This window comes from Etheostoma spectabile, chromosome 10 (assembly GCF_008692095.1).
Source record: "Etheostoma spectabile isolate EspeVRDwgs_2016 chromosome 10, UIUC_Espe_1.0, whole genome shotgun sequence".
NCBI lineage: Eukaryota > Metazoa > Chordata > Actinopteri > Perciformes > Percidae > Etheostoma > Etheostoma spectabile.
Genome location: NC_045742.1, coordinates 24,670,592 through 24,689,288, shown reverse-complemented (window position 1 = coordinate 24,689,288; position 18,697 = coordinate 24,670,592). Strand labels below are relative to the sequence as shown.

The following is an 18,697-nucleotide window of genomic DNA, read 5'->3' as shown; positions in this document are numbered from 1 at the left end:
AATAATCATGCTGTCTAATCAGCATCTTGATATGCCACCCTTGTGAGGTGGATGGATTTTCTCAGATTTTTGAACAATATTTGAGAGAAATAAGCCTTTTGTGTACAAAGAAAAAAAGTCTTAGATCTTTGAGTTCAGCTCACACAGCGAAAGTGTTGAGTTTATAATTTTGGTCAGTATAAATAGGTCAAAGACTGTAAAAACATCAGCAACAAATACATGTCTTACCGCTAAAGCAATAATCAATTACATTGGTTTGTCCTTGATTCATTTTGAACTCATGGTAGTAAGGTGTTTAATGTGATTAAAGAAAATAAGTGTGTGTGTGTGTTTAGCTGATTCTACGTTTTACTCACCAGTCGCTTTGCAAACTCTTTGTTTTCAGAGAGAAACCCATAGCCAGGATGTACCTTCACAGAGAAAAAATTGATTTGTTTCCAAGGCTTTAAAACACAAAGCAATAGCTTTACACTGATGATTGTGTTGTTGTCAGTCTGCTTTACAAAGATGAGTCTGCTATTTAGACAGGGGTCAAGCTTCTCACCTCAAGATCAATACAAGCATAATGAAGGACATGCTGATTGACTTTTACAAAAAAAAAAACACCTACTTCATCTCAGACTGTCATAGCAGATAACACAGTGGAGACTGTAACTACAAATACATGGGCACAATCCTCTATATTTTACATTACACGTCATTTAGCTGGCACTTTTATCCAAAGCGACATCCAATGAAGTGAGAGGAAACAGAACATGTTTTTAGTGGAGGGGGGAACCAGAGCACTTGGAAAATACCCCATGCAGACACAGGGAGAACATGCAAACTCCACACAGGAAGGCCCGGGACAACCTGGGTTCAAACCTGGTACCTTCTTGCTGTGAGGCCACAGTATATTTTTCTATATTGTTTCTATCTCAATGACGGAAAAAACAGCGGCCAAACTGCATCACAGCAACATTTATGTCTATGTCAATTTTGCACACAAGTTCTTAATAAAATGAGAAAAAAAAAAAAATCAAGGATTTAATTCACAAAAAGGAGTATACGAAAATTAGCAGAATTAGCAGAAAACATCATTCATCATGATATATATTGTTATCAACATATAGAAGGACTTATACCGAAATAGAAGATTTTGGCCAAATCGCACAGCACTACTACAGCTCAGTGCTTTTCAATAAGGAAATTACATGTATTGAGTGCTTCACATGAAAACTGACATAATTATTGCAAAATAAGATGGGTAATACATCGTAATAGTGCTTCAAAATAGACATAGAATAAGCATAAAAACAGGGTGAGAATGCCTTAATTAATGCAAAATAAGATGGGAAATAAAATGGTGATGATTAACCCTCATGTTGTCTTTGGGTCAAATTGGACCCGTTTTTAAAGTTTTTTTTTTTAATATTCGATATAAAGGAAGTTGAAATAAGGGTGAAAAATGTTGGAAAAGGCAGCAAAATCAACAACAACAAAAATCAAAAATATAAAAAACTTCATAAAAAACTTTGTAAAAAGCAACAAAAATGTTGAGATAAGGGGAAAAAAGGGAAGACAACACAAGGGTTTAATAATATTTTCCACTGGGTTGTCCAAGTTTATAGAGCCTGCATGCAACAACACGGTAAGGTTGCATGGGATGAAGTATCCAGAACCCCTTTGTGTAGTCCACTTTCAGAACATTGTAGTTCACCACAGCAGGCCCATGTCAATACTTGTTGTTTATAGTGTCTTTGTTGATGCCGTATATTTCTTGTAGTTGATAGGGTTTTTGTTGTTGTTTAGGTACAGTACTTTTCTGTCTTTTTTATGGTGCACCTGAATTGCACTTCACTATGCAATAACTGAACCTCTTGACACAGCTCTGTGAAATGTGATGAACATGTGTATCAAGTACACAGAGTGTCATGCATGTCGCCTACCACAGTCACATAATGTCACAAGAACCATGTAAATGCTTACAGCTTGTGCTCCAGTCACTCTGATGGCATCCATGATGGCATCCATGTTCAGGTAACTCTTACTGGTGGGGGCAGGGCCAACACACACTGCTTCATCGGCCATCTTTACATGAACCTAGATATACACATACACAGGGAAGTATTATAATTTTACAATGTCTGTCCCAACTTTTCTACATCTTGATTTCATCTGACTTTGTTGTTTTACAAGTTTTTACGAGTTAGTAACATTACACAACGCAGAAGTCCACTGGTTACACATACACACGTTTTCAGTACACACACCAGGCTTAAAAACAAGTAGATGTTAGCAAGAATTTCCTGGGAAATACAGGATCTTAATCCCCGGTATTAAACCCTAATTTATATCATTGGATAAAACAGATGGAAACTCACAGCACTAGAGTCTACATCACTGTGAACAGCTACAGTCTGGATGCCCATCTTATGACATGTCTTCATCACCTGATGGAAAAAAAAAATATTAACAACTTGTGCTTTGCTCTATGGTCAATGTCAAATACAATGATAATTACCATATGTAGGTACAGCTTGCTATGTGTTAAGATGGAAATGTACTAGCAGAGAATGTCTAATAAGGGGGGAACTTCCACTCTGGGGAAACTTCCGGCTTTTGAACCTTTTTGCGGTTCCACACTGGCTCCATATGGGGGCGCTCACTGGCGAGTGCAGAATGAATGGAGGCCTATGAAGCTATGTCCCTGAAAATCCACTTTTCTCAGGATATCATTTTTGGTCTAGTAATTTGATTGTTGCATCCGAAAGGGGAGGCTAAGAAAACACACACTGCTGGATGTTAATTTTTTTAAAGTCGCTTTAACGACTCAGCCTGTAAGAGATCAAAAGGACATAAGTACTCGTTCATTCAACTTTCAACCTGTATCCATGTTAAACTTGCAAAAACTACAATCAAATCTGAGATTTCTCAACAACAATCAGGTAAAAGCGGCAAATTTAGCCGTCTAGCTCCAAAGAGTCCCATTCATTTTGCACTCTACCGCGATGACCCCCAGTGGAACTTTGGTGGAACTGCAACCAAATTCATTACAATGGGGCTTAATAGAACAAGCTCTCCGTAGACGGGCTCTGGTACTATTAATAAAAATCAGCCAAAAAAAAAGGAACAAAGCCAAGTCTGTGGTTAAACCTGTTCATATTTCTGCCCTTATGGAATATTTTTTCCAAGCTCCTCCATCTGGGGTGGTATGAGGTGAGGCCCCAGTGAGTGTATGTCTTTATGTATTGGACAGAAATCCAACACCAGTTTCAGTTGGATTTCATCTACAGTGCATGTCTGTCAGCCAGTCTTACCCTGCAAGCAATCTCGCCTCTGTTAGCAATGAGGATCTTATCAAAGGTCTGTGGAAGGAAACAGGAGACACAGAAGAAAGTGATGACTTTTGTGATGCAGTTGGCTCGTAAAATTAAATGAGAATTGGTCATAAAAAAAAAAATTATTTAAAAATTAAATCATGAACAGGGTGAATCACGATTGCAAATTTATGACAATTACGTGCAAGACCATCTTCACTCCAACTGTTTGTCATAGAGAAGACTCTTTCTTTACACCTTAACTCTGTAGCAAGGCATTCTATTTCAGCAACCACACCTGTTCTTACCAATGTCACACATAAATCACATCTTGCCTCACAATGTCCTAATTTTGACATTTTCTACAGTGTTAACAGCTGCTTGTTGAAAACATCCAATACAGTCAAACCTGGAGCAGGAGCTATGCATTACCTTTTCACTGGGAGTGTGGACGGTGGAATATTGAGCGCTACAGTGCACTGCACAGCATCCTGACTGGAATGGGGCATACTGCAAAACACATACAAATACATTAGGCTACTAAATAATGTCAAATTCAATTAGGGTTGCGGTATGTGTAAGGGTGTGGTATACGTTTGAATTTAATCAACTCTATTAATAGTTATGCATACCAATTCCCGTTTTATTTCTATGACAAACTCCACAAACAAATACCTTGCATGAAAAACTGAAAAAGATTCTGGCTGGGAAATGATATATTAGGATGTTTTGTGGTGTGATAATTTGTTAGGTTATCTCAGGGTCGGAAAATTATCACCCACTGAATGAAAGTAAATTGTTGGTAGTGGCAGGTGAAATTATCAGGCCGTCTGCCCATTTGGCATACAGGAAAAAAGTGTTTAGTAAAGTTAGCGTTTGACTGGATGAAGCTATAAATTTGAAAGACGCTCGCAACTGCTATATAAAAGCAAGGCTGTTGGCCGTAAATCCTTTTTGTGCGGTTGACATAAACAAATTGGCCCCTAAAAAGCCACAGTGCAATCAAACACTATAATTAACCAGGCCCGTAATGACAAAAAATGCCTGCCACTGTCCACAGTACACAGTAGCCTTAAACAACTTTAACACTGGTTTTGCATATTACACTAATTTTACTAATCATTTTATAAACCAAGCTAATCTGTGTTAGGATTTCAAGTAAATTAAGTTTTCCATTCCAGGTACCCTGTTTTATTAGCTCTCTCAAATGTGTCTGGTCCCCCTTTTACTTTTAACAGATTTCATTCAGCTTGAGCTCCAATATGCAAATCACAAGTGTTTATTCAATATGGGGCATGTTTGAGATGATTTCTCTTTAGAAGAGCGCCAATGAGGCATTTTCAGAAAAAAACAAAATGACTGCAGGTGATGTGGAACTTTCTGTGGTAGCTGCTATTGCGTAACCTGACAGCCAAAGACCAAATCTCAACTGCATTTGCCAGAAGAAATGAGCTTGCAGATTCATTTGGTTCCCAGGCAAATATCACGTTTTATTGGCAAAAACAGGAACACTTGTTCACAGACATATGCTATGAGATAAGCATGTCTGCCAATTGACTTTCAGAACATACAGAAATGAAAACCAATGGGTGACCATGGATGTATTAAAAAAAAAAAACATGGATACAGATTTTGAGGCAGAGCTCTGTTCATTCCTATGTGAGTTGCTCAGTGGCAGATGAATATGCATGAATGAAGCATACATGAAGAACTGGATACAGCATTTGAGGCCAGTCATTGAAACCATCATGGAGCTAAAATTTACCCGGATAATCAGCACTACTTCCACACTACGGGATCCATAGAGCAGGTGCACTAGAGGCCTCCGCCCATCCGTCTAGCGCTCCACTAACAGCTCTTCTATACTTTCCAAATGTTATCGGGCCAGATGGATCCTATTCTGATGAAATGTTCTGATTCTTGTGAAACAAGTCACTCCACAGGGGGTTATGATGCTCAAAAAAAATGTATCCACTAATTTACAGATGTGTCTTTACCCATGGAAACCTAGGGGAAAGTCTTTTTGGGCCATGTCAGTGCAGGTGTAGCAAATCCACCACCTGCCCACTAGGTTTGATTTGCTTCAAAGCCCGGCATGAAACAGGACTTACTTTTACAGTATATGGAGCAGGTGTAATAGAGACCCCGGCCGGCCGAGCCAGCTACTTAAAAGGGATTTAACAGTTTATTTTCTTTTAGACTTTCCAAATGGTATCGGATAGATCAAATTCTGATAGTGAAAAGTTTATTTTTGCGGGGGTTGGGATGCTTGAGAAAAAAAAAAAAAATGTATTCACTGATTTACAGATGACACTTCCACCATGAAGGTCTATAGTAATGGCATCATGTGAAGGACACGGAAGTTGCAATTCCTGGCTTGGACCAGTACAAAAAAATTAAACTCAATATATAATCAAAAAGATGTCAAGGTTATATTAAGTGGGAAAGCAATTGTAATAAAACTGATACAAAAACAAGTACTGAAGTTGCACTGTGCCACCTGATCATTATGCAGTAAAGCTTGGTGGAGTGACAAGAAAGAAATGTGACAACTTTGTGAGTGAGGCCTTTCTAATGCAAAAGCCTTGAGGAACTTACTGTTTCACCTTGAGGGTAAACCAGTTTGCTTTAAATTTTGCTCCTCTAGTGTTTAACCAAAGTATCACAAGTAGGTGGCCACTGGGGGGCCAGGGTGGACCGATCCGGTGAAACATAAGACCTTAGAGGACCCAGTCAAAACAAGTTAAAGACGCTGTCTGGAACCCTTTAAAACAATCCAGCGATTTCTTTCTAAGGTCAACTAAATGTAATTACAGCTGTTTAAACAGGATAGACTGTGTGAATGGTCAGCACCATCGTACCAGAACCTGTTTTATACACACGTTTGGAGCACAGCCTGTCTGTCAAAGTCGAACTGGAATCAGTCTCTTTCTGGCAAAAAAAGCACCATTATTTACTTTTTCCAACTTTAGCAACGCGGTTCTTTGGCTCATTATCTCGTCTAAGGACGATCCATGTCTGTTCCATCAAGAACGTTCAGGACTGTCCTACTTGTCATTAGCAGGTGTTGACTAATGCTAACAGCTATCATGTCATTCTGCTGATAGTAAGCACACGGCTGTCAGTGTGGTCAACGAGCTCGCACTTTGCACAGTCACTCTGTGAACAGCAAACAGTGTGAAGAGCTCACCTTTACAGCAAACAGCAGCCTGTTCAGTGATGGAGAGACCCTGTGCGCCGCCATGTTGCCAAACTGTGACGGTGACGACCAACCACCCACACTGACGTGATGACGTATTAGCTTTAAAGAGACCAGATTGGTGGAGAGAGAGGCGTCAACACCAATCATGTTTTTTTTTTTTCTCGCAACTTTATTCATTCATTCTTCATCATCCTCCTCATCATCATCATTCATCATCATCATCGTCATTCATCATCCTCATCATTCATCATCATACCTGCAAAAAAGAAACGCTGCCTTTAAATAGTATTTGGCAGAAGACAAAATCCAAGCAAGAGTTCCTTTAGTCTGGTGGGTACACCATAGATTTTCTGTCAACAAACAAGAATTTATTGTGGGGCAATTTTCAGAAAAAATAAATTGGTAATTCAGAATATGTTTTGTAAGAAATAAGGAGTAGACTTACTGCTTTGTATAATAACAGGGGATTATGACCGTAAAGGATAGGTTGGTTAAGTCCATTTTAAAACAATATTCATGGGCCTACTATGCAACAGTGTTTGGTTGTTCTTATTGTTCCTCATGTTCATACTAATCGAAATGATCTCTTCTTAATGCATTTCCACTATAAGAGATATGCGCAGTGCGGACATGCCTGAATCTGCATTCTATCTAATTTAAAGCCTGGGGCAACTCCACTGGTTGCAAAAAGAAGTCTGTTTCCATGCAGGTCTATGGGTAAATGACCCTACTTCTCACTTGATTTATTACCTCAATAAACATTTTCCTAATGAGATTATGGCCTCAAAGTTTAAAGTCTTCTTTAATTTAATACAACATTATGTTCATTTTGTAAATTATGGTCCCATTTATTTTAAAATAGACAATAAAGCAGGGCATGTTTTGGTGCCAACCTGTCAATCACGACAGAGGCCAATGCGTATCCATGGCCCATTGCATATTGAAATAGCCATGAACTTCTTTTTGGGTGTTGTCCTCGTTTCATCTTGAACTTTCTCAAAGTTAATTAGAACACTTTATTTGCCTAAAAATGTCTTATTTAGCATTATACCAAACTAGCGTTAGCTGGTAACTTAAGAAAAAGTTCTGCGTTTAACCACTCTGCTGGAGCAGTGAAAACAGTTGAAAATCAACAACTTTCCCTCTTTAGCAATTAGATTAATGCAGCACCATGAAACCATACACAACACTGGCTTAGCCTTTTTGTTTAAATAGAGTCACTTCTGGCTCCAAAACACCAAGATAGCAACGGCCAAAATGCAAACTCCTGACTTCAAAACAGCTGTCCACAAACCAGTGGGTGATCTCACCGATATTACGGCCGTTATTTTTACAGCCTATGGTTTGGTTGTTGAGGTCAAACATAAATAGTAATCTTTCTCCACAAGACTCCAGCTTTTAAGAAACAGTCGCTAAGACAGACAGACAGAGGGTGAATACAGCAGATGCAGCAGTAGGCAAAATGAAAAAACAACAACATGATTTTTGAACATTAAAGCATGTAAATATGTTCTAGTAGATAACCCAAAGGAGCATGTCTTCTTTAAGACTACGCATTTTACTTATTTTCCTTCAGACTAAATTAACCAAGGTAGCAAAACAAATGAATATATAAAATCCTAACAGATGCACGTGGGTCCCTGTGCTTTCTGGAGTTAAAGAGAAATATTAGTGCTCTATTTGTGTCTCTCCACATTGGCTGGAGTTTCCTAGGGTCAGTTGTGCATGTTGTGTTTAAAGTGAATCCTTCAAATCTAAGTTTTGGTCAAATGTCATTTGCCATTTATTTAGAACAGCACTCCCTAGAGCCCTGAAGAAGATAACATATCCCGATTTTAAGAAGATTAAATGAAAATCTGAAATAACATACCTTTGCATAGCTGAAATATGTTTTTGTTTGCTTTTGTCGCCTGTTAATCATCACAACCAAACAGATTTATCTTGTGACTCATTGTGAGGGGCCTGACCCACATTGGGAACTACTGACTTACAAAATCACACTAAATTGTAATTATTGTGCAGTTACTCAGAAATGTTATGCTGCATTCCAGTGATAAAAAAATCAGTAAATCATATGTCACACAGAAGTATCACGTCCATGAATCCACATATACAATCCCACTTGGAAATCAAAGTCAGCTTCACATCAGTAATCCTGTTCACTTGATGACAGAGGGGTGGACACAGTTAGCTGCTACTGAGGACACTGGGCCCATATCTTCATTATTCCCGGCCGTGTATAGGTTTGAATAACCTGTTACCATGTGTAGCTTTCAATTTAGGTGGAAATTAGTTGCTCGGAATAGCCTGCCAGGATGATATTGTTGACTAATTAAAAGTTTTTCAAAAATATTTGGCCTGGCTTGAGTCTGTCAAATCCTGGGAAGCCTATTTGGCTTTTTTATGGTTGAAAGAAAAGGGTCACAGGTGCTGTAGCTATTTGATTAATAAAATAAAAACTAAATTGAATTAAACAAGTAAATACCTCAACACTTATTTGTTTTAAAGTTGCTGCTGTATTGGTTTCTATACACAATTTTTTAATATTTAAACATTTAAAAAAATAAGAAGTTAAGCCACAAAAAATGAACAAATAGTAGCCCTGCAACTGTAGGTTATTTTTCAAATCTAATCAGGCAAAAATAATTCTTATCCACACAAAAACACTAATTTGTAAAGTCCTCTCTGCATTCCTGGACATGAAAAGAAGGATTTAGAAGCTAAAAGTAAAAGTAGTAGTAGTTGTAGTAGCTGTGCCTGCTTCATATGTGCTTAACAGAAGACTAATAATAAGTTAGGATTTAAATGGTTTATTTAACATATTACATTTTCATGTGCGTAAAAAAAACAATTTATTGAGAAATTCATTTTAGATGTTTTTGTATTGCTCTGTGATGACTGCATGTGACCAGTGGACCTGCATGAAAACTGCAATTTTACTCACTGTTAGTAAGTAAGTAACCTATCAGAAACTTGCTAGTGCCTCCAACAAGTAATGTGGGCTACAAGTGTTTTTAATAATAATTTAAAAAAACAAACAAATAAATATACTTGCTAACTTATATACTACTTGTTCAGTGTGTTTGTGACACTGTATTTTAAATTATGGACCACGACAGAGTACATTATAAGTCTGACAACAAAATTCATCATAATCTTCTTAAAACTCTTACTGCTGTTGTCTTTTTCTTGTTAAAACAGATGGACACCGGTCATCAGGTTTGGTGTAAAAGGATCTCACATGCATCAGTAGTGTGGGACACCGGGAAATGTAGATTGAAGGTGGGTCTTTTGTAAAATAGCATCAGCATATGCCAACTTTAAAAACAGCTTATTGGGAAGCAATCTCAGCAGGCAGTGTATATCTGATTCATACCTGACGTCAATTAGTCACCTAGCACCAGGATACAGATTTATTTAGTTGGCTTGAATTATGTGGTTAGAAGAAAAAAATTGTCTAGTGGACCAACTATTATCACTTCAACAGTTAAACTAGTGGTACAGTAAGACATCTTATTCCATGTACTACTTAATAGTATTTCCAAGGGCTGCATTGTGCCTTAGATCAGGAGAGTCAGGGTTCGAACCGTTCTGTTTGAAGTGTGGGTTTTCTCTGGATTTTGGGGTGCCAGTAGCGAGTTGGGTTGGGAACTGGAGGGTCGGTGGTTCAATCCCCGTATGGACCAAAGTATGGTGGTAGACTGGTAGCTGTAAAGTTGCCAGTTCACCCCCTGGGCACTGCCAAGGTGCTCCTGAGCAAGGACCCTCAACTGCTAGGGATGCCTTTCCATGCACGGCCCCCTCAATCTGACATCTCTCCATTACTGTATAGGTACTGAGCATGGGTGTATAATTCAGGTCTGTGTGTAATAACAACAGAATGTAAATTGTAATTTCCCCTAGCTGGACTAATAAAGTATACATTATTATTTTGCAGTTTCCTCCCCCAGTCTACAGACATGCAGTTTTCTCTAAATTCAACTGTAAATTGCCCATAGGTGAATGTGAGCGGTTACAGATAATGGCTGAATATTTCCAAGATCAAAAATAAGCCTTTTAATGCTTAGGTGGCGTAGTGGTTCCAGGGCTTCTCAGGCACACTGGATTTCAGCTGCTCTGTGGTCACATTTGTGTCAAATTTCTTGACCTCACACTAAATTTCACGCTTACACAACGTTAGCTTGTTGTTGTAATTATGATACAAGGACAGATGCTGACTTAGTGTTGCTAATTCAAAGGGTTGGGGTGGAAAAGGGGGAAATGAAAGGTTGATCTTCTCACTGGAGTTCATATTAGCTGACTGTATCTTGCATTTCATCTGCTGTGTTGAACATGTTTTTAGACAATGAATTGTTCAGGTGTCTTAAATGGAAACCCTCAATGACTTTTGGTGGTCATGGTGTGATACTGCATCATACAGCCTTCTAAAACACAAATATGTCAGTGATCAAGAACTCTGAAATGTCTGCCCTATTGTGAGGCAAAATCAATCAATCTGTAGGGTAACATTTATGACAACCCAGGGATAGATTTGTACTCAAACTATTTATAACAACAGCCTGATTGGGTAGTTACTGGATTTCAGACTCTGAGCACTTGATAACATGAGACAGAGGGCTGGAGCCTATCCCAACTCACATGGGGAGTCTAGCACAGGGCTGCATACATATATGGACAGACAACCATTCACACTCACATTTACGCCTAAAGCTAATTCACAGTTTCCAATTAATCAGACCTGTATGTGTTTGGACTGTGGGAGAAAACCCACACAGACATGTGGACTCCCTACAGAAAGGCCACAGCTGTGAGGTGATGGTGCAAATCCTTGTTTCAACGTGACAACCATAAAAATAATACAAACTTTATAAACTGGGTGCGAGTAGTTGCTTATTGGTGTCTAGAGATTATTGCTTGAGAATCAAAACTTAAATGACACAATTCTGTCCAATTTTGTTCTGCACTTACTGTATAAACTTCCCTGTATCCTCTCCACTCTTGACTTCCAGATCGATTTGTCGTAAGTAAACCTGAATGAATTTGAAACTCACAATTCTCAAATCACTTAAATTGTTTAAAGGGAAATTCCAGGTTCATTCAACATTGGCGTTATTTGCTGTTTTGTCCATCATTCCTGCCAGTAATAATAATGTACACACCCAGTTAATAGCTTGGGGGAAAAGTGTTAAAAGGTTTTAAAAAAAAAACCCACATTAGCCAAACTTACTTGGAAGATGAACATTAAAATAATTTCCCAAGATAACCCTTGTGAAGATCCATCGCAGATTAGAGACCCACTTCCTGCTCCAATTTTGACTTACGTTACTTACTGCACTCCGTTTTCCTGTGCAATAAGGGATTATTAGACATTTCAGGTGTGCTCACTTTCAGTTTTAAGGTTGTAAGACGTGGGTTATACACACCATAAAACCAGAAATCAAGGGCATGCATGCACACACTACATACTGACTCTGCTCTGCTATTCTCTTAAAGACATACACTAGAATGACGTAGACACACCAGCACACAAGTATAAATCCCCACAATGGCATAAGCCACTTATGTAGGCTTTGAGTAGAGTCAGCCTTCATTTTCCTTTAAAATATCATTTAAATCCGGTCTCATTGTATGTTTAAACAATCCTATTCAGCTAGATTTTTAGAACTCAGGCTCAAATCCAGCTTGATATGTCCTACTAGATGATGGACAATGTACATTGGTATAAGTGACTTAATACTCATTTAAAGTGTTCTCAATGCAGTAAGTTCAAATATAGATATTTTTCCAAGCTGTACCACAACCTTTCATCATGCATTCTGCTCATTTCCTTGATTCATTGAAGCTAAAATGAGTCAATTTTCAAATCCAAGACTCCACTTTTTACAGCTGCACCATATGATCAAAGGGAAAACACTAGATGTCTTGTGCATCATTTAATACACATTTTCATGTTAAGGGAATATGTGTATGACATATATGGTTATTTTGGAAACCTTGGGATCTTGACTTAATTGCAGAGGGAGTGTAAACAGATGCAGGTGATTAACCCACTGAGAGGTCCATAGAGGAGACACTTAATGATCAGTACAAAGAAGGAACAGTCCCTATGGTCTTCAAACTGCAGCTTCACTGCTGGCTACTGTGTTGGATTAGACTGTGATCACATAAAACACGTTTCAACAAGTTACTACCAATGGTTTATAAGTAAAGGCATCAGTTTGCTTTAAACAAAGTGCTTGTCGGATCACCTTATAGCACTTAAAAACCCCTTTCCAACCGCAAAATTTACTGCTTCAAACTATTTTTGATCTGATGTAAAAAGTAGTTTGTTTTAAACATACTGGGGCCATAACAGGCACGTGCTCACCTCCAACCTGTGTGCCTGCTGTTTTGGACCTGTTGGGGTACCATGTGTCCAGAGCTATATTGACCTCAGGATAACATTAACCACCTTCTATCAGTGTCAATGTAGCCCTTCATTTAGGTGGAGCACTTAGATAAATTGGTCAATAATCTGTCTCCCTAGAGAGGTCTTCATGTACACAACCACTTCATATGCTTTAACAGTAAGCAGAGCAGTACTAAACATTGCCTGGTCCATTTGTACAATGTCATTCCCTTTGTTAGCTTAGGTAAGCTAGCTAGCACTGATTGGCTATCTTGCAGTTTTTTTGTCAAACATTTTTTTTGATAACCATAACCATTGAATTCCTCTTGTCCCTTCTGGCAACATTTGAGCTGTTGCTTTTTGGTCCACAGATAGTGATGATCGCCAAGCTGAATTTTGTTTTAGAGACAGAGTAAAAAAACATGTCTCGATCTGACATCAGCCTTCTCCATCTTAGCAGGGCCTCTGATGTTGAACCATATAACTGCTGGTTCTTGAAATTTACAGCAACTACGATTCCACAGTGCCTGACCTGGGTCTGACAATATATGTTCTTCAAGTCCAAATTCTCAGTCCCTACGTGACATAATCCTCGTCATCACTAGGTTCTGATTTGATGTGGTCTGGGTGAAGTAGAGGAAAGTGTGGTGCCGTACTCCTGGTACAAACATACCACTCCTTAATGTTAGACAACTGAGGTAAGGCTGGGTTGACTGAGCGCTGGCTCCTCCGCTGGGTCCTACCACTCTGCTGCTTCTGGGCCAGCTGACTTTTCAGGCCTGACAGAGAGAGATCCAGAGGCATTGTCATTGGCGATGAACTCCGCAGCAGCAGCTTATGATCAGCTTCGCTGGCTGAGCTGATATCCAATTGGTGATTGGACAAGAGAGGAAAATTAGTGTTTTTATTGGCAAGTGATGGAGAGAGGCGATTTATTTTAAGGTCGAGGGGCTCGAGGAGGGCTTGATGAGGTTGTTGGGGTTGATGAGAGATGGAGTCGTACACGTCCTGGGGTTCAGAGGTAGGCGACGACTTGACGTGAACCTTCATGTGTTTGCGCAGGGAACTGGGATGGGTGTATGACTTGGTGCAGCCCAGGGCTTTGCAGTCATAGGGCTTCGAGGCTGTGTGGACCTGTGAGTGCTTCTTCCGGTCGCTGCTGTTAGCGAAGCGTCGCTCACAATAATCACACTGGAATGGCTTCTCACCTGCAACACAAACATCACACTCGTTATCATCACTCTCTAGAATGCCCCCCTAAGTAATGGTACAGTTAAAGAGTCACCGACTTTTCTCCCCCACTGACGCATATGCTGCTGATTGCATTTTGACCTATGGTGTGTTGAATGTGTTGAGCAACAAGGCACTCTTATTCATTGAATGTGGGGCTGTGTTCAGGTAAAAGGCAATTTGGAAGGAAGTGATTAAAAATAAATCTTGAGGCTTCTTTAGAGTTTGTTAATGTTTCTTTAGTAGGCTACACATGCAATTGTTAAATGTATTTCATTCATTTAAGAGCAAAAGAGTGTGTGCACATTACATGTTATTACATGTAGTTACTTATTGCCTCAAACTGGAAAGAAATATGGTGTACTGTACAGGATTGTAAGAAAATACCATTTACTTTGAGAGCCAAACTGAGTTATTATGAAGAGATTATTTTGGAATATTCCTGCGGATGAAGAACTGGGTCATGTTCAAATATAAATACAATGGTATGCCTTGCAAGAAGGGAAAGGGAGGCTTATTTATCACATAAAAGTAGTTAGAAATGAAAAGGGGCTTGCAACAACATTTTGCTATTTATATGTTTTTTTAGATATGTAAATTGGGATGGCATGTATATTGGAAAACTGACAATACCAAGGGTGTCAACCAGCAACATGAGTGCAGCTCTGAATAGTACATAAAAAACCTCACTACATCTCTTTCCTGCAGCTAACATATAGTTTGTAGTATAGTAGTAGTAGTATAAAAATGACTATATTTTATTTACTTTTAAATAAATGTTCTAGTTATTTGTTGTCTTATGCTGTTGCTTAATTTGCTGTGTCTATGAGCTAGAGAAAAAATACTTTATACTGATGCATAACTTTAAATGATGCAAATGCAAATGCTTCACAAGAAATATGACGCCAATCAGCCTGATGGCTGCCATCAATCAAAAAGCGTCTGGTGCACGTGCTCTGGGGGAAAGTACCAAAATTTGTCCTAAATATCCTAAAAATACACATCAAGCTTTGTTCACATCAAATAAAGAGGGGGGAGGGCGTACAACGCTCACAGGTTGTATTTCAGAAATTTCAATCAAGTGCAAGATGAGAGAAAAAAGAGGAGCCTGGTAATTGGATAAAGTTTCAGAGAGGACTGTTCTTTTCTGGGTTCCTCCATTACTGAGTGTAGTAAGAAAGTTAATCCTTTTTTTTTTTTTTTTTTTGATTTTTTTACTTGCTGTAAATTAGTGAAACCATTTTTTGGATGAATTAGGAAGAACAGGTTTTGAGAATTTTACAAATACATGGTAACTGTTCTCTAAAGTATCTTTTTGAAATTGACTTTAGGAATTCATAACTTACAAAACAATAACCCTAGACCTCGCTCATTACTGCTGCTTTAATTTTGGGTCCTTAGAACTGCTTGCTTCTGTTGATCATAAAATAATTGAACCCAGAATTGATACTTGCAACTATATGTATTATTATATGTATTTATATATATATACACATATATATATATATATATGTATATATATACACATATACATATATATATATATATATATATATATATATATATATATATATACCTGTATAACATAGGTGGAATATGGCATGGGAGGTGTCCATAAGAAACCTTCAGTTAAGGATATGACACTGCTTAAAAGTAACCCCACCCCCCACCCTATCTTTGACACATAATTGTGCTCAAATTGTCACATAAAGGTGGGATTTAGAGGGACTGTATTTGGACGTGAATCCATGTTGGAGTACTGGGGGAAAATGTTGGTAAACTTAACTTGCTTTTTAATGTGACAGATATCTTCATTGTATAAAGACTCTTATAAAAAAGAAGCTAATATTCTGACTGATAATTTACCATCTACAACTGTAGGATGTCATAAACCAATATAATTGAATATCTAATCAATAGGTTTATATGTTTTGGGCCATTCCTGTTGGGATTGGACATTGTTCTGAATATAATATTCACAGATATTTTATTATTTACAGGTAAAATTTGTGTGTTTAATCTGTATCTATATATTTTTCCCTGCTTGTTAGACCTAATTGTTTTGATTTGTTTTATTTCTTGTTATGAGGTCAACTGTAATGGGTGTTTCTATATTCTATGTGATAATAATGTCTCATTTATTCTCTCACATCCCATTTAGGTGTGTGTACAGTTATCTCTGGGTATGTCATGTACTATGTGCAGTATACATCATACTAGTGTTGTACCCTCAACCTAAATTGGAGTAGTTATTGTGGTCACAGTCTAATTTGTACCATGGGGGCTGTTTGTGTTTTTGGAATAATAAAAGGTTCTCAAACAATGATCAATTCTTTTACAGCATTATTTCATCACCCCATGGACATCTAAAAGAGCTAAAAGGGTCCACCTAGCTACAACTATTGCAGTCTAATTCAATAGCTCTGCACTAAATCCTGCCTGCATGGAGGTTCTAATGTTGAGTTTTTTTGTTTTGTTGTTCAGTAGGGTTAATTCAATGGTCATTTTAGAAGCTGTAGTTTGATGGTATTTAGTAGTATTGCATTCTACTAAAAAGTGTTTCTAATATTTCGTCAACACCATTTACATAAGGGTAGACGGCAATGCTTTCTAATATGGCACACTCAGCAAAGAGTTTAAACGTTGCACCTAAGGGCTTCATAAAATGTATTCAATTATTTAGTATTTTTATAGATTTGTTTTAAGCAATTAACAAAAACAATTTATGGGGTTGCCAGGTTGTGAAAAAATCCCCATGGCTCCATCATTGCACTTGCTTTGCCTTTTTATCCACCTTAGTTTATAAGGTTAAACTTAAGTTAGTAGGACATATGGAATTAGATTTATTAGTAAGATGGATTCTAATAATAATGAATCAAGTGGGTTGTCTAAATAGATATTGGTGAGGTGTCCTAGTAGCCTGAGAGTTTAAGATACTAAGAACATTATCACTAGGTCTACATTGTATGGTATTTGCTTTCATGTCCTTTAAATATGTATCACTGTGATTTCTTGTTTTACCTCCTATCTACATAACAAATTTACCCTTGGGTACTAATAAAGAAACCTTGAAACTTTGTCAGAGTCTATTCTGGGATGTTAAAGTTTATCAATGCTATCTTCCCTTACACTGGCTAATTAAACCATGAAAAAACAAGCGAGCAAATACAACACAACAGATTGACAACTTATAATTAATCTATAGAACATTAATAAATGATTCATTGAGCATTACAACATATTTAAATTACATTTTCTAATCCCTTTTTAAAGGGTGTCTAAGTTTGGCCTAAATGGAATGCCACATTTTTAAACAACTGGCAACTGAATAATTAAAACTGAACACATTGACATAATATAGGCCTGATTCCGGGTAATTGTGATAAATAATAAAATTCCTGCAAACTATGTTTAAATGCAGGCTGGGAATTAAAATGACAGCTATGACCATATGAATGTCTCAACACACTGAGTTCTTTTGTGTACATCGAATCAATTAGATTCTGCACTAATCCTTTTCCCTCTTTCACAATCCAGCTGCTTTGTCCTGGTTACTGTCACCTTGCATGACTCCTGAGCTGCAGTTTCGAGCTATGATTCCTCTAGGAAACAAGGAAGCATGAAGGCCGGATGTGAATGGGGTACTGAACTGTGCCTACGTAAACATGGAGGGGATTCCTATCTGACGGGGAACAATCTCTATTAACCTCTTTATTCTCTATCAGGAGGCTGCTGTCTAAACGGGTGACACAGATTTAAAGACTATAATGACTGTATCACAGCGCTCTGTGTAGTCACAGAATCATGAGACCCTACCAGTGTGCGTGCGAGTGTGGATCTTGAGGTTCTCGGAGCGTGCGAACATCTTGCCGCAGTTGGGAAATGCGCATGAAAAAGGCTTCTCCCCGGTGTGCACGCGAATGTGGTTGATGAGTTTGTATTTGGCTTTGAATGCCTTCCCGCCGCGCATACACTCGTCCCACATGCAGACATGACTGAGGGTCTCGAGCCCCGCTGCTACATGCTCGGTGGTGACGTGGTCCACTAGCTCGTGCATGGAGCTGAAAGTTTGGTCGCAGACGGATGTCGCCGTCCGCCCAAGCCTCTGTCTCGAAGAAGTTCGGTCAATCCATTTACAGACCAGCTCGGTTTTGATGGTGGGGCCTTTGGAGAAATCCAGCAGGCCATCCATCCCACCGCCGACACCACTGTCGGCAGAAGCGGAGATACTAGTGGCTCTCGGCTGTGGTGGTGAGACGATGCTCGAAGCCCCGGAGTTGTTGTTCCCCAGCGGAGAGACGAGGCCATTGTGCCTGGCCACTACAGCCGTCCGCTTCATGCTCAGCACGGCGGGCTACCCCGCTCCTGTCTCCAACTACAACCCTCTCTTCCACGTTAAACGAGTTAAATCCAACTGGCAAAGCGTCCGCTACTGTCCTGCTTCCTTCCTGTGTGTTTTGGTAAAAGGGAGAGCGCATGCGGTGTCTTTACCCCCCGCTGTTCGGTGTTAGATCCCGAGACTCGGAGCCTCCATGCTTTTATTTACTGTGTGAATGGAGGTGAACGGAGGCGAAGAAA

At 38.8% G+C, this 18,697-nt stretch overlaps 2 protein-coding genes across 4 annotated transcripts in view; both read right to left on the bottom strand.

The window, feature by feature from the left end:
- The window catches only part of pcca (propionyl-CoA carboxylase subunit alpha), a 26,282-nt gene extending 19,654 nt beyond the window's left edge, over positions 1–6,628 (bottom strand). For all 3 annotated transcript variants that reach the window (XM_032527478.1, XM_032527479.1, XM_032527477.1), the window contains exons 1-6: positions 6,490–6,628; positions 3,732–3,809; positions 3,300–3,347; positions 2,364–2,432; positions 1,969–2,082; positions 357–410 (exon numbers count right to left, since the gene is read on the bottom strand). In XM_032527478.1, the coding sequence (XP_032383369.1) occupies positions 357–410; positions 1,969–2,082; positions 2,364–2,432; positions 3,300–3,347; positions 3,732–3,809; positions 6,490–6,543 (417 nt within the window). In that variant the 5' untranslated portion in view covers positions 6,544–6,628. The remainder of the gene's footprint in view (positions 1–356; positions 411–1,968; positions 2,083–2,363; positions 2,433–3,299; positions 3,348–3,731; positions 3,810–6,489) is intronic.
- A 5,729-nt stretch (positions 6,629–12,357) lies between these two features.
- LOC116696463 (zinc finger protein ZIC 4) lies at positions 12,358–18,697 on the bottom strand. Its single transcript, XM_032527494.1, has 2 exons — positions 17,936–18,697; positions 12,358–14,097 (listed from the first exon to the last, which is right to left on the bottom strand). The coding sequence occupies exons 1-2, from the start codon at positions 18,456–18,458 to the stop codon at positions 13,466–13,468; spliced, it is 1,155 nt and encodes a 384-aa protein (XP_032383385.1). The 5' UTR covers positions 18,459–18,697; the 3' UTR covers positions 12,358–13,465.